This window comes from Leuciscus leuciscus (assembly GCF_965113295.1).
Source record: "Leuciscus leuciscus genome assembly, chromosome: 24".
Classification (NCBI taxonomy): domain Eukaryota; kingdom Metazoa; phylum Chordata; class Actinopteri; order Cypriniformes; family Leuciscidae; genus Leuciscus; species Leuciscus leuciscus.
In genome coordinates this window covers 29,970,061-29,985,981 of record NC_138723.1, presented here as the reverse complement: position 1 = coordinate 29,985,981, position 15,921 = coordinate 29,970,061, and the positions used below count along the sequence as shown (strand labels likewise).

Below are 15,921 nucleotides of genomic sequence, written 5' to 3'. Positions count from 1 at the left end.
ATATGATTGAAATCACTTGGAAAATACAGTGTGTGAGTTTTGGCGCAGGTATTGCGCATCATTGTACTCATTCTTGCAGGGTTCGCACTTATAAAGCGGCAAATTACCGCAAATGTTTATTAGCAAAACGAATCGACACAGATTATCACATCAAATCTGTCATTTGAAAACGTTCTTGTGAGAAGTAATTTCAGTGAAACGGAAACTTCTGGATTTAAAAGACGTCGCGCCGGCACTATAAGCGCTCTGCGATACAACCCTTTCACGACAGCTAAACCTTGCGGATTTGAACATTCAGTAGCACTGACCTCTCTGAGAGACTGTTTTCTTTGTGCATACTAACAACACATGTAAAGAGCTCGCGTCTTGGTGAGTACTCACAGAAAGACTTGCGTGAAAGTAAAGAGTTGAGAAAGAAAACACACGTGTAACAGTATATCGGATCTTAATAAATGTCTATCTGTCACTTAATAACTTTTGTAACTTTATTTGTAAGGATTTACCTGTTTAATGTATTATCCAGTGTTATTTTACATTTGATTACTTTTTTTTTACTACTACCTCCCTAAACTTAAGTGCAAATATTATCAAAAGATCATTGGTTCTAACGTGTGAAATGCACAACTGAGCTTTTGTGTTATTTCAACGATATGATCTTATGTGCGTCGATTAGTGTTAAAAGAAAATAAATGTCTAAATTAGATCGTTTGAGTGATGCACTCACCTGTCGATCTCGTAATGTCGGCAAGGTTTGATGGTTCTTCATCAGCAAAGTAATTCTAAATTTCACTTCTACTGTCCTCTTTGTTAATCCGTATTGAGTGAGATTCGACTGCTTTATCTATTTTGTTCCTCTATGTTGTCATATTTGCTGGTTTGGCATGAGTTTGGGTAGCACACTGCCACCTACTGCCAGGGCAGTCATGGCCTAGTGGTTAGGGAGTTGAACTGGTAACCCAAAGGTTGCTGGTTCGATTCCAGAGCCGGTGGGAAATGACTGAGGTGCCCTTGAGCAAGGCACCTAACCCCTAATCGCTCCCCGGGCGCCACACAAAGGCTGCCCGCTGCTCTGGGTGTGTGTATCCACGTTTGCAGTGTGTGTGTGTTAACTACTCACTACTCTGCTCCTAATGTGTGTGCATTAACTTGGATGGGTTAAATGCAGAGGTCAAATTCCAAGTATGGGTTACCATACTTGGCCGTCACGTGTCACTTTCACTTTCACTAGCGGTGAACTTCAGAACTGCAAACGGCGTATCAAGTACTGAACTTAGCAAAATCATGATATCGTACCGTTTGAAATCAAATATATACTATTTCCCCAGTACCGATATACAGCGCAACCCTAGTCCTGTCATTAAGGCTGCATAAAATTGTAATGAAAATGGCTTTTAAATGGTTAGACTTTTGTTTTTGTAATCAGGCTTTACATTTTTTTAATATTGATTTAAAATTTAGATTTATCGGCCAATATCGGTTATAGATATCGGCCAAAATGTTAATATCGGTGCATCCCTAATAATTACAATGTCTTCATAATTGTCTAAATATCTGACAAAATAAGAAATAATAAATTCACACTGTTCGATTCACAGAAATCTCCAGTTTATTCCGTTCCGTTCGCGTTAAAAAGAGGGGCGGAGCTTAGCGAAAAGTCATCAACAGCCGATTCATGCTTGTGGACGAAGTCTTGACTAACAGAGCTGTGAAGGATGTTATGACTTTGATTGACAGTTAAGAAAGCAGTGTGTCAGAATGAACTAGGCACCTTAAAGATAGACGTGACTCTAGTGCAAAGGTGCTGGAACATACACAAGCGTTCATACACAGCGTTCACATGCATCAGACAGACTGCATCGTATCATTTTAAAAAGAACGCCCTCTAGTGGCGCAACAGACCGTGACAAGAACTTACACTGTTACCCCACAAGCCACGTATACTGAAAAACCGATGACCAAAGAAATCATATTCATTTTTTTTTTAATCTATCCTCCTTTCTAAAACACTGAAAAGCGGTTTGCCATTGTTTGAGACAGCTCTGTTCCCATTGGGTGTAGTTGTAAAGGGTCACATGACTCCTGACATGCACCAATCAGATTCAGCTGGCTGCACCTGCATTCTGTGACATTAAAGGATATATGCATCCATCTAAAGGTGTCTCACACACACACACACACACACACACACACACACACACACACACACACACACACACACACACACACTTCTGCTACCATGTACACTGAGCACTAACAGGCACAGTTAGGCTGCTGTAGTGGAGGAGGGTTATCCGTTAGCCGGGCCGTTCCCTGGGCTCCTGAGGTAACGGCGGGGTCAGTCTCTGTACTCTCTGACATCTTATCGCAGATTATGTCCACCAGACGCTCAAAGGTCTGCTTCACGTTGATGTTGTCCTTGGCGCTCGTCTCGAAAAACTCAAAACCTGGCAGACAGAAATGACACCAAATCACAGTAAAATATGAATACATATATTTAATAAATAGAAATGTATTTTATAGATATATTAATAATTGAATTAGTAATTAAATATATTTACTAATCATAATTCATTATAATAGTTACATTTATTTAATAGTAAATGGTACAATTTTGCTTATTAATAATATATTACATATTTTTTTGTCATTTATTATATTAATAAATATATTTAATAAATAGTAATGTATTTTATAAATATATTAATAATTGAATTAGTAATTCAATATATTTTTAATCATAATTCATAATATTAGTTCATTAAATTTAATAGTAAATAGTACAGTATTTCTTATTAAAAATATATAAAATTATCTTTTATCATTTAATACATTAATACATATTTTTAATAAATAGAAATGTATTTTATAACTATATTAATAATTTAATTAGTAATTAAATATATTTACTAATCATAATTCATTATAATAGTTAAATATACTTAATAGTAAATAGTACAATATTGCTTATTAATAATATATTACATCGGTTTTTGTAATTTATTATATTAATACATATATTTAATAAATAGCCATGTATTTTATAAATATATTAATAATTGAATTTGTTATTAAATATATGTATTCATCATAATTTATAATATTAGTTCATTATATTTAATAGTACAATATTTCTTATTAATAATATATAAAATTATTCTTTATAATATTAATATATTAATACATATTTTTAATAAATATAAATGTATTTTATAAATATATAAAAAAAATGATTAGTAATTAAATATATATATTAATCATAATTCATGATAATAGTTCATTATATTTAATAGTAAATAGTACAATATTGCTTATTAATAATATATTCAATTATTTTTTATAATTTTAATATATCAATACATATTTTTAATAAATATAAATGTATTTTATAAATATATTAAAAAATAATTAGTAATTAAATATATTTATTAATCATAATTAATGATAATAGTTAATTATATTTAATAGTAAATAGTACAAAATTGCTTATTAATAATATATTAAATTATTTTTATAATTTTAATGTATTAATACATATTTTTAATAAATAGAAATATATTTTATAAATATATTAATAATTTAATTAGTTATTAATCATAATTCATAATATTAGTTCATTATATTTAATAGTAAATAGTACAATATTGCTTATTAATAACATATTAAATTATTTTGTATAATTTAATACATTAATACATATTTTTAATAAATAATATTTAATAAATATATTAAACGTTTAATTAGTAATTAAATATATGTATTCATCATAATTCATAATAATAGTTAATTATATTATATTTAAACTATATTTTTATTAGAGTATTGCATTGTTAGTAGCATGTAACCATCAAACTCTGTTCAACTGTATGTCGAATCTCGTGTGCAACTTCCCTCTATTTTTGCACAAAGTTGCTGACTATGTAGTGTCTTAATTCTGCGACTCAAAGAGGTTCTGTATGGATGATGCCTTAGAAGTAAGATGCCTATGTAGGCAGAATGAGCTCTTTTACACATCCAGACAATCCTCAGTGAGATGTAATTGCTTTGACAGTGTGAAAGTGAAGAGGGAATGTCCTCTCTCACAACACACATGCAGTAAGAGTGTCTATCTTCACCGCTCAGCGTAACTCTGAGATGTTTGCACATCCTGGTGTCATCCAATTATATGCGTTTAATTATCGCCTGAGTTCAAAAGCTGCAATTCCCTCCATATGCTCTAATTTATGCACCGTGAACATATGCTAATACGTGAGCCATCTTAAGGTATATATTATATTACAGTGCTTAATATAGGAGCAAAAATGGGGCATTTTATGCATGGTGAGATTAATTTCCAGTCTGGTACATATTGGAGTTTTGTAGCATTTTGGAGTAGTTCTTAACCAATGGGTTGATAGCAAAGGGCACAAATAGCAAAGGAAAGTAAAAGTCTAAATGTGAACATTTGAAATGCAATCAACCACATAATGGTGCATAGTTAGAAAAGCACAATAAATAGACTTTCAACTTTCAAAAAACACACACTTCTCATCCTTTGTTGCTGACGTCAAATGTTGTATCTGATCAAAATCAATATTTTGGTGCAGATTTATTTGTCAGGTTGGTAAGCAGCAGCACGACATGCTCTCATCCTCAAAACAAAAAAACATGAATAAAACTATTTAAACTAAAAGAAAATATCACAGACTGGTGGGTCACTATTCTTATCGATTCCTAATTTCGATTCCAATAAGATAAAAAAAAAAACTTGGATATCATTCAAATTTAGTCTTATTGCAAAGCATTTAATTGTAGCTGAATATCATGAACAAAAATCAACAGGCTAAAGAACACTTAAGCAATGAACGTTTGCCTGTGGTTTTAAAACACCATAGAAAAACAACTATACTAACTAATTTAAGTTTCAAGCATTATTAAAGCCCCAGCAATTAAAAAAGAACAAATAAAAAATTAGCAATGGTAACAAATAGATGCAACTGAACAATGATACGATTGAAATAAACAGTGTTTTAAGACTTTCAAGTATTCAGGTACAGAAACTGTAATCAAATGTAAAATAACGCTGCACTTTATAAATAAAATATACATTACAAATATAGTTATTCAGTCAAGAACGAGTGAATCTTCCCTGTCTTTTGTTGTTTGATTAGTGTTATTATAGAGAGCAGGAATATTAGGCTGCTGTCACTTTAAGAGCTAATGCACGGATCCAATATACTGATACACACGCCTGGACCTGCAGCACAGAAGACAGAGTCGTCTCGCGCTTGAGTGGTTTAAAGTCATATTGAAAGGCTCACAAAGGAATCGATAAGAGGAATCGAAATTTTATAACAAGTATCCGATTCCTGACCTCAAGTATTCGATTCCAGAATTGGAATTGATTTTCGATTCCCAACCAAATTAAAGGGTTAGTTCACCTAAAAATGAAAATGCTGTCAGTAATTACTCTCCCTCATGTTGTTCCCCGTAAGACTTTCGTTCATCTTCCGGACACAAATCAAGATATTTTAGATTAAATCTGAGAGCTGTCTCACTCCTCCATAGGCTTCTAGGTAATCGAGATCTGCCATCCCAGAAAAGTTAGTAAAGACATCGGTAAAATAGTCCAAGTGACTACAGTGGCTCAACCTTAAGTTTATCAAGCGACGAGAATACTTTTTGTGCGCAAAACAAACAAAAATAACGACTTTATTCAACTCTTCATTTTCTTCTGTGTTTCTCTGAGTGAGTTCATGTAGTGTAACAGCGCAACGCTTCTGGGTTGTACGTCAGAACGGAGGCTCACTATTGGCCAGCATCACACGCATCACACACATGACCAGTGAGCCTCCGTTCTGACGTACAACCCAGAAGCGCTGCGCTGTTACACTACAGGAACTCACTCAGAGGAACACAGAAGAAAATCAATAGTTGAATAAAGTCATTATTTTTGCACACAAAAAGTATTCTCGCCGCTTGATAAATTTAAGGTTGAGTCACGTGGACAATTTTAACAATGTCTTTACTGACTTTTCTGGGATCCGATTACCTAGAAGCCTATGGAGGAGTGAGACAGCTCTCAGATTTCATCAAAAATATCTTAATTTGTGTTCTGAAGGTGAACAAAAGTCTTACGGGGAACAACATGAGGGAGAGAAATTACTGACAGACTTTTCATTTTTTGGGTGAACTAACCCTTTGAGAAGTAAGTTATGCTGACCCACCTGACTGGCTCCACCGGTCCAGAAGTTTCCCTGGAGGAATCAAACTTTTATAGTTTTGGGATGAGGTTAGGAAGAGTGAACTCACCCAACTGCTCTGCCAGCATCCTGCCGTTCTCCACAGACACCACTCTCTCCTCATCCATGTCACACTTATTCCCCGCCAGGATGACCTGCGCGTTGTCCCAGGAGTACGTCTTTATCTGGGTCGACCTAGATAAGAACAACCAAGGATGTTACGATTCACTCTCACAATGCAATTATGCTCCACATACAGTATAAACAACATTTCTGCACCGCGCATGGACTATTTCAACACTGCGTGATGATGCATTTCTGTATTGTATATGCAGGGCTACGTCTGCAAACATACACTGGTAAAAGTTATACAGTATAATCCAGGTTAATAACTGCATTTAACTTCACAGTAGGACTTATACCATTTCTTGTCAAATCTACAGTACTTCACTGGCAATTTTAGTCAAGTTTTTACAGTTGTACTGTGAAAAATCTTGCTTTTACTCTGAGTTTACGGTATTGGAAAAATGAATGTAAACAAACAAAATCATACTGTACTGCTATAGTGCATATGTCCAGCAAACAGTCTTTTCAACCACACAGTTTCATTATTTTCTAAATATATAAATATAAATATATTAAAAATAAATATCATTTATTTTATTTTGTCTTACAATAAAATCAAAATATCACAGAATTCCTTGGATAAAAGTTTATAAAAGAAGCATCAAAATAGAGCAAATCACCTTTTGAAAGTAACTTGACGCTTAAAATAAGGATTGTATCAATTACATCGTTACACCAGTAGGTGGCGACAAGTGACTGTTAAAAAATGTATTTGTCATTGAATCATTCATTCAAGAGATTCGTTCAAAAACGCTGAATCATCTAGTAATGAAACAAGTGAAGAGAGTCATTGAATCATTCACTCAGTTAAAAAAAATAAAAATAATTCATTCAGATTAATTAAACTTTTTAAATAGACTCCAGCAACTGACATTTTCTCAGAACCTCTAGTAAATTACATCTTACTTTGTTTAGTTGTCTGTTCAGAATTGTGGGAGAATCATGATCTCTGTTTGAAACAAAAAAAACTAAAACAAAAAAAAACGGAAAAAACTAAAACAAATTTTTTTTTTTTAAACTTGAAAAATGTTTTTAGTTGAAAGTAAAAAAATGTGATTCTCCATTTATCCAGAATTGTGCAGTAATCTAAATATGTGCTGAATTAGATTACTTTTCATATTTTTTTATTTTTTATTTTTTTTTATTAGGTGTGATATTGTTTGATTATGTAAAGCAGTTTAGGCTGTATTTTATGTGTGAAAGGTGCTATATAAATATATTTAAATTCCTTGCAATTTTTTTTACAGTGTGCCGCCCAATTAAAGCTAATGTTTTATAGCCGTCTCAGTTTTTAAAAGGCTTGTTTTGTTGCCATGGCAACAGCAGACAGCTGGTTGCAGACTCACTAAAGCCCACGACACATTACAGCGTTTGCTCATGTATGTCGCAGCATTAATGCGGAGACTCTAGTAAGTTGCTTTTGTGTTTCCCCAGCGTTTTCACATCCGTCTGGTTTAATTAGGTGTCAGTTCACTGACCGCAGCTGGAGTCTCTTGAGTTTCACCAGACATCATTTCAAAGAGTTAAACTATAGTCAAGCTACCCTTCTGAAAAACCACATGACAAATTACTAACAAAAAGCAGCTTTTTAAAGAGGTAAAATCTTTGCGGTTTTTACAATTACACTGTAAAAGTGGCAACCTGCCACAATTAACAATTGTTAGCTTAAAGTGCTAGTTCTACCTGGATTTAACCTATAAAAATGTGTTTTGTTGGCATTATTAAAAAAATTTGTATTTGGGTTGATTCAGTGATGTTAAATAATATTTTTGACTTGAATAAAACTAGTTAATTTAGATGTAACCATTTTTTTTAAGTTCCTATTTTTTTCCAGTGTACATGAAATACATACATTTATGCATTTAGCAGATGCTTTTATATTATGTATCGAGAGCCAACAATATATAATATTCATAATATACAATGCCAGGTTTATTAGACAACTAGATTAGGAAACAAGCAAGCTAAATACAACAAAAACTGAAAAATTCAAACAAATAATTGAAACTAAAACACTCAAATTTATAGTACAAAATAAAAAACATATAGAGATAAACCGTAGTATTTCACTAAATATTTATTTACTAAATATTTAAATAATTAATATATATTTAAAAAATGACTGGAAAACTAATTACTGAAATGGGTAAGAATTTTAATTTTATTTCTATTATTAAATTATTATTATTAACATTATATTATTATTAAATTATTAGTATTAATTTTTTGTTTTTATTTTTACAAGTTCACGGAATTGAAGCAACTTGACAGGAGATTCTTTACAACATTTATTCATGTCTGACTCTATAATTATTTATATTTTTTTGTCATTTACTTTTATTTTACGGAAAATTTCAGCATCAACATGGTGACAGAATTTAATTCCTGAGTGAACGATTACTTCAGGAAGATAACATCTGCTGATGAAGCAGTATAACTGCAGATTCGCCTCTCCAGCTCTGTCCTTTCAGTAGATTCAGGTCTCATTTCTGCCTAATAAAGTAATAAAGCTCCGACATCAAGCCGTTTTGCGGTTGTAATGACTCAGCATCACCTTCCCTCCGCTCTACTCTTTCTGTTCCAGTTCCTCAGCCTCTTATCCGGATGTTCATTAGTCTCTCGTCTCACGCTAATTACATCAACCACTGACCACAGCCGAACGCCCAGCGGAGCGGATCGATAGGGCGGTCCCGTAAAGCCCTGAACGAGCCCTACTGCCCTTTAACACTGAGAGAAATGTAAATGACTCTTGTTAAATATTAACCGGATGGATTCCTGAAGACTCAGTGATGCTACTTTTCCTCTAAGGCCTCTTTAACTGCTCACAGAGGACCGTTCAGGTTACATCATTCAAAACAGACCCTATTTACTCTCTTAATAAACGTCTTATCATCAATGGATCAGTTGGCGCGTTTCCATTACAGATTTGCACAAAACTTTTGCGATTTTTTTCTAAATGTCGACAAAAAACTATTGCGAAATGACGGCGTTTCCATTAACTGATGTTATGCGACTAAAACTTTATTTTTTCCTCTCGTGATCAGTAAAATCATTCCAAAAACCATGGCAACAGACGTTGGTATGTTTCTGTACTATATCCCAGCCACTGCACTAGCCATTATTATTAATGGAAGGAGATGTATGTGTGTTTTCCAAGCATTTAATGGTAAGGAAGTAAGGAAAGACCCTTATTATACTTGTGAGCGGCACATATGAGGTGTTTCTGGGTGTTTCTCACTCATATCTGCTTCGAGGTCTTGATTGTGGCATTTATTTGAGGTTTAGAATCCATTATTCCTGTAATAATTTTGTCTTATATGAATTTAATAAAGAGCTCTGTCTCGTATTCTGTCCAAACACACCGCGTCGTCTACGTTGGGTGACCTGTAAATGCGCAAAAACTGTTTCCATTGCAGTTTTGCGAAATATTTCTTTTTCGAATTGCCTGAAAAACCTCCTCATGCGAGCGGAAAAACTTTTTTGCGATAAATGGGAGTTTTTGCGAAAATTCCGTGTTTCTATCGGGCGTATTTTCAATTCACAATTTCAATTTGCGCAATTTGAAGGGTAATGGAAACGCGGCTAATGTAAGCTTGCATTCATAATATCCCATCAAAATATTATAACTTTCTCCACCACATAATACAAACCCATACCCCAAATTTTACAATATAAATTTATCTAAATAATAAATATGAATAAAATCTATTTAAAAAAATTACTAATATTATCATGACATACTTTTCTTAATTAATACCAGGTGTAAACATGACCTTGGTGGAAGTCCCAGTTTACACTTGGTGTTTAAATCCGTCTCTTTTGTCCACTTTCAGCCACTTCTGTCCTGATTTCTTCAACGGGAGGGTCTATGGGCGGTTAATGTATGGGCTTTTCAGATCTTTTGATCTAATGGATAAAATAACCCCTAAACCTACCCATCTCACACACACACACACACACACACACACACACACTAACCTGACCCCTAAACCTACCCATCACACACACTAACCCGACCCCTAAACCTACCCATCACACACACACACACACACACACACACACACACACACACACACACACACACACACACACACACACACACACACACACACACACACTAACCCGACCCCTAAACCTACCCATCACACACACTAACCTGACCCCTAAACCTACCCATCACACACACACACACACACACACACACACACACTAACCCGACCCCTAAACCTGCCCATCACACACACACACACACACACACACACACACACACACACACACACACACACACACACACACACACACACACACTAACCCGACCCCTAAACCTACCCATCACACACACACACACACTAACCTGACCCCTAAACCTACCCATCACACACACACACACTAACCCGACCCCTAAACCTACCCATCACACACACACACACACACACACACTAACCCGACCCCTAAACCTACCCATCACACACACACACACACACACACACACTAACCCGACCCCTAAACCTGCCCATCACACACACACACACACTAACCCGACCCCTAAACCTACCCATCACACACACACACACACACACACACACACACACTAACCCGACCCCTAAACCTACCCATCTCACACACACACACACACACACTAACCCGACCCCTAAACCTGCCCATCACACACACACACACACACACACACACACACACACACACACACACACACACACACACACACACACACACACACAGACAGACACACACACACACACACACACACACACACACACACTAACCCGACCCCTAAACCTACCCATCACACACACACACACACACACACTAACCTGACCCCTAAACCTACCCATCACACACACACACACTAACCCGACCCCTAAACCTACCCATCACACACACACACACACACACACACACACACACACTAACCCGACCCCTAAACCTACCCATCTCACACACACACACACACACACACACACACACACACTAACCCGACCCCTAAACCTGCCACTCACACAAAACTTTCTGCATTTTTATATTTTCCAAAAAAACTTACTCTGTATGATTTATAAACTTGTTTCCTCAATTTAGGTCCACAGTGACACGAGTCCCCACGAGTGTGTATGCATTCAGGTTTAAGTCCCCACCGGGATAGAAAAACATGTACACACACACACACACACACACAATCTGTTATGCTGAAATACCGCCTTCTGCTTCAAATACTGCAAGTGTCTCTGCATGATCAGTGCAAACGCTGGCGTCACGTCCGGTGATGTTGTCTCCGATCGCATCTACACTGCTCGTGGGGTCAGAGGTCACTCACCAGTCCTGGACGGCTCCGAACGACTCCTCGTTGGTGATGTCGTACATGAGGATGAAACCCATGGCTCCACGATAATACGCCGTAGTGATGGTGCGGTACCTCTCCTGTCCCGCAGTATCCTTAAAACATACACACCAAACAGCTTTGTTAGTTCAGACACTCATTTCAGTTCTTAAACACTTATTCAATTCAATTCAATTCACGTTTATTTATATAGCGCTTTTTCACAACACACATCATTTCAAAGCAGCTTTACAGAAAGTGCATGAGTCCACATTACAATTTACAGTGATCTGTTATAAGTTATGTATTTCAGAAATGTACATATACAAAATCACAGTTAGCTAAAACTTTATTAATTTAAACAATGTAGTAATTTAATGCAGATACAATGAGTAATGAATACTTGCTTGTTACTGTAACAAATGATTATGACATTTAGAAAATATAGCATTGGTGCATGTTTTTATTTTTCACAGTTTAAACCCAAAATACTATAGTAACTAGAGATGCACTGATGTATCGACCAATATTTGGTATCGGCCAATGATCGGTGCCGATTATATCCTGTCAATCAAAAGGGTGCAGAAAAACGTGTCAGACTGCAACTCATACTGTGTGTGAAGAACATCTCTTATGTTGAATTTAGGGAAAGTTAACGCGACAATAACAGTTAAAAAATAGTGATGTAGAATAAAGTTGTAAAGTTGTAAATAAAAGTTTTTTACAGTACATTTTACAAGAAAATACTATTTCAGTCTTTAAAGTCAAGTCACCTTTATTTATATAGAGCTTTATACAAAGCAGATTCACATTAATAAACAGAATCAATGATGCAAACTTCATCAAATATGAGACTTCAAAATGTCACGCTTTATTCAATGTGTTGCTTTGTAATTATTTGTGTAATTTACTAGCAATTTCTGAGTGAAAGATGTTTCTATCCTACATTATTATTTTTTTCTGTGTAGTTAAAGCGAATTGCACCCAACAGAAGTTACGGTGGCCGACAGGAAGTGATGTCGTCGTCTGAGCCGGCAGAGAGTAGCCAGTTAAAGCAAGAGGTTTCTTTACAAAGATAAATTAAGAAATTAGGTTTACTTAATTATTCAGTAAAACGATATGTTATGGCGAATATTATTGTAACTTGTTCATCATTGTGTCAGTGTTTTATTCGCTGACTTTAGCTTTAGCTTCTTTACATGAAGAACAACATAGTGACGAAACGTTTGTCCGTTCAGGGCCACCGTAGAAACATGTGGATGTAAGCGGACCCGCGGTGTGTGTAGAGAGAAATGCTCATTATAAGCTAATAAAAACATAACGGTTCATTAAGTAAGGTCTTTATACACCACTGAAAACATAGTTATGTATATGATATTGCATTTCTGTCAACAGATTAGATTAGATCCAGATTAAATATTACACAATGCACCTTTAATACTTTTTTTATAGGGAACCACAACAGCAAACCTAACATTGGATTCATTTTATCCCATATCATTTAAATAATATTCATATAATATTTCAGAAGGCTTGATGGATGAGAGCAGGAAGTCGTTTAACTTCTTATACCAGATTGTTCCCAAATTTAGCAGGGAAAAGCGGAGACCTGCCAGGGGTTACCATGGTGATGGAGCAGTACAGCAGGGAGTATCAATGGCGCAGGTTGGGTGGGTGGATGCAATACAGCAAATTATGGACCCTAAAGGGTAATATTTTACACTTTTGTAGCATGCAATCTCTCCCAGCTGACCAGTTATAATATTAGTCAAGGATTCTTGCACCAAAAACAATTCCACTTTCTCTCTAGCCTTTGTTATGGATTATTATTAATATGGCTGTTGATATGTAAATGTGGGCGGTCATATGCTAATGAGCTCATAATGGGCTCTGTTTCAAACCCTCTACATAAAAAAGCGTACAAAATGAGCAGAAGGAAAGTTAAATCCTGTTTTGACACAAATGAATTTGTATATTATTTATAAAGGCTTTTTGAAAATTGCTTTGCACAAAAGGTCACAGAAAGAGCGTAAAAATATTTACACAGAAATAAGCCACTTTTTACTGCAAGTGTTGTTCATACACTGTAAAAAAAAAAAAAAAAAAAAATTGCTGCTTTAAATTTATAAGTACAATCAACTTGTACTTTAAGTCATTTCAACCTAAATTAAATTGACTTAAAAAAAATTGTGTTGAATCTTGTATAACATTAAAAGTTGCTTGACTTATTTTGATGATTTAAAGCAAAGTAAAAACATATTTTGTCATAACTTATTGATCGTATCATTTTTGCAATGTATACACAAGAATAATATATAATAGCAACATTTTGTGTTGCTGTCTGGGTTATTTCGTTCTGCATTCAACATTTTTATGTTATTAAATATATTTTGTTTAGTTGTCTGTTCAGAATCGTGATTTACAATGCAATATAATAAGACTGCTAGTAGATTTATCATCTATGCGATGCAGCGATTTTCACTTGATTGTTTTTACAGCTTTACTCGCAAACTATAATTCTTGTTCATCAATAAGGTAAGAACCAGACCAGACAGATATACTCAAATTAATTGAAAAGTGTTCTGTCCGAGCAGTAATAGACGATGTTTGCTGTCGTAATGATGACAGTAGCGCACACAAAAGTAGTAGCGGTTCTGTGCTACGGCACGGTAACACTGTGTCCTAACTACACGCGACGAGACGCGCGATAAAGGGTTATTTCCATGTTAATCAGAGTGTTTGTCCTAACCGGCCGCGACGGCGACACGCGACGATTCTATTTTAGAAACGGTTTCTATTTTTCTGTGACGTCGCACTGGAACAACAAACACAAAGTGTGGGGATGATAATCTCAGGCACTGTTTATGTGCTTTATTTAATGTTAAAAGCGTGTAATGTGACTCTGAATATCATTTAGTGCTCCAGCTTTGTGGCTGTAAAAGCAACAGTGGATAATTCACCTCAGATCTTGAAATTAAACAAATGGAAACAAGAACGTTCAAACTGTGAACAAACAAGTGTATTCTTTGACAAAGATTGTTTTAGTAACTCAGTAGCCTATGTGTTTTTAATAATGTTTAAATGGTGTAATATTTGTGAATTTGATTATGTAGCTACTTCTCCATTTTCTTGCGACTGCCGTCAAGATTACTCTCTGGTGACGCGAGACTCCGCCCACATGCTGTTCTGATTGGCTGACTCCGCCCACATGACATTATGATTGGCTGACTCTGCCCACATGTCTAGTGTGGACAGACAAATTATTAGTCGCTGGAATCTTCTCGCATCGCGTCTGGTTAGGACACGGTGTTAGCGATCACACTACATGCTTACCAAGCCCAAGCCCAACTGAACAGTGCTCAGGCCCACCTCTTCCATGCGGGACAGGGACAGTTAAGGCATGGTTTAAATCGCCTGGTGTGAGCACACCCTTACTGGTCTTCCCATGCATGTGCCAATAACACTGTCCTCCAGTGTGAAGTGGACCATGACAAACAGGCAAATCCCGAATCCTGCTCTTATCTGCCACAGACAGATCCAATGAGCGACCACACACCTTATTCACACACACACACACACACACACACACACACGCACGCACGCACGCACGCACACAGACACACACACACACACACACGCACGCACACACACACACACACACACACACACACACACACACACACGCACGCACGCACGCACACACACACACACGCACGCACACAGACACACACACACACACACTACAAAAGAGAAGCACACACACACACATACATACACACATACATACATACACACACAAAATACAAAAAGAGAAGCACGCACATACACACGTACGTACACACACACACACACACACAGAGTGGCCAAAAAAATAAAGCATCAGGCTCCATTAGGAGGCTTTATGATGATCTAGAACCGCAAGCAATTATAAAATGGGCTCTGAGCGTCTCTTTATGGCTCTGTGAAAGGCTTGTGTTTGGACACACACAGACTGAAGTAAAGGCTCTAATTACCGCAAACAGAGCCGCTGATAAGAGCAAACAACATGCGGTCGCTCCCTTAGCAGGTGCTGGTCAATCTCGGCCACGACCCGAGAGAGAGAGAGAGAGAGAGCAAAACGCACCATTCACTGCATACATACACACACACACACACACACACACACACACACACACACACACACACACAACTCTTTCAGTCTGCGAGAGGTTATATTAGGCCAGTCGATCCATTAAAAATGGAATC

At 36.1% G+C, this 15,921-nt stretch overlaps 1 protein-coding gene and 1 long non-coding RNA gene across 4 annotated transcripts in view; both read right to left on the bottom strand.

Moving 5' to 3' along the window:
- Positions 1-15,921, bottom strand: part of LOC309489824 — a 186,151-nt gene that overhangs the window by 79,402 nt on the left and 90,828 nt on the right. The gene's annotated exons all lie outside the window — the stretch shown is intronic.
- LOC309489808 (ras-related protein Rab-3C-like) overlaps positions 1,230-15,921 on the bottom strand; it is a 30,725-nt gene continuing 16,033 nt past the window's right edge. The window contains exons 3-6 of one of the 3 annotated variants that reach the window (XM_082158726.1): positions 11,674-11,792; positions 6,289-6,413; positions 2,227-2,444; positions 1,230-2,194 (exon numbers count right to left, since the gene is read on the bottom strand). In XM_082158726.1, coding sequence (XP_082014852.1) covers positions 2,251-2,444; positions 6,289-6,413; positions 11,674-11,792 — 438 coding nt within the window. In that variant the 3' untranslated portion in view covers positions 1,230-2,194; positions 2,227-2,250. Of the gene's footprint in view, positions 2,445-6,288; positions 6,414-11,673; positions 11,793-15,921 lie in introns of all 3 variants that reach the window. The other 2 variants (XM_082158725.1, XM_082158724.1) reach the window with 2 other exon arrangements.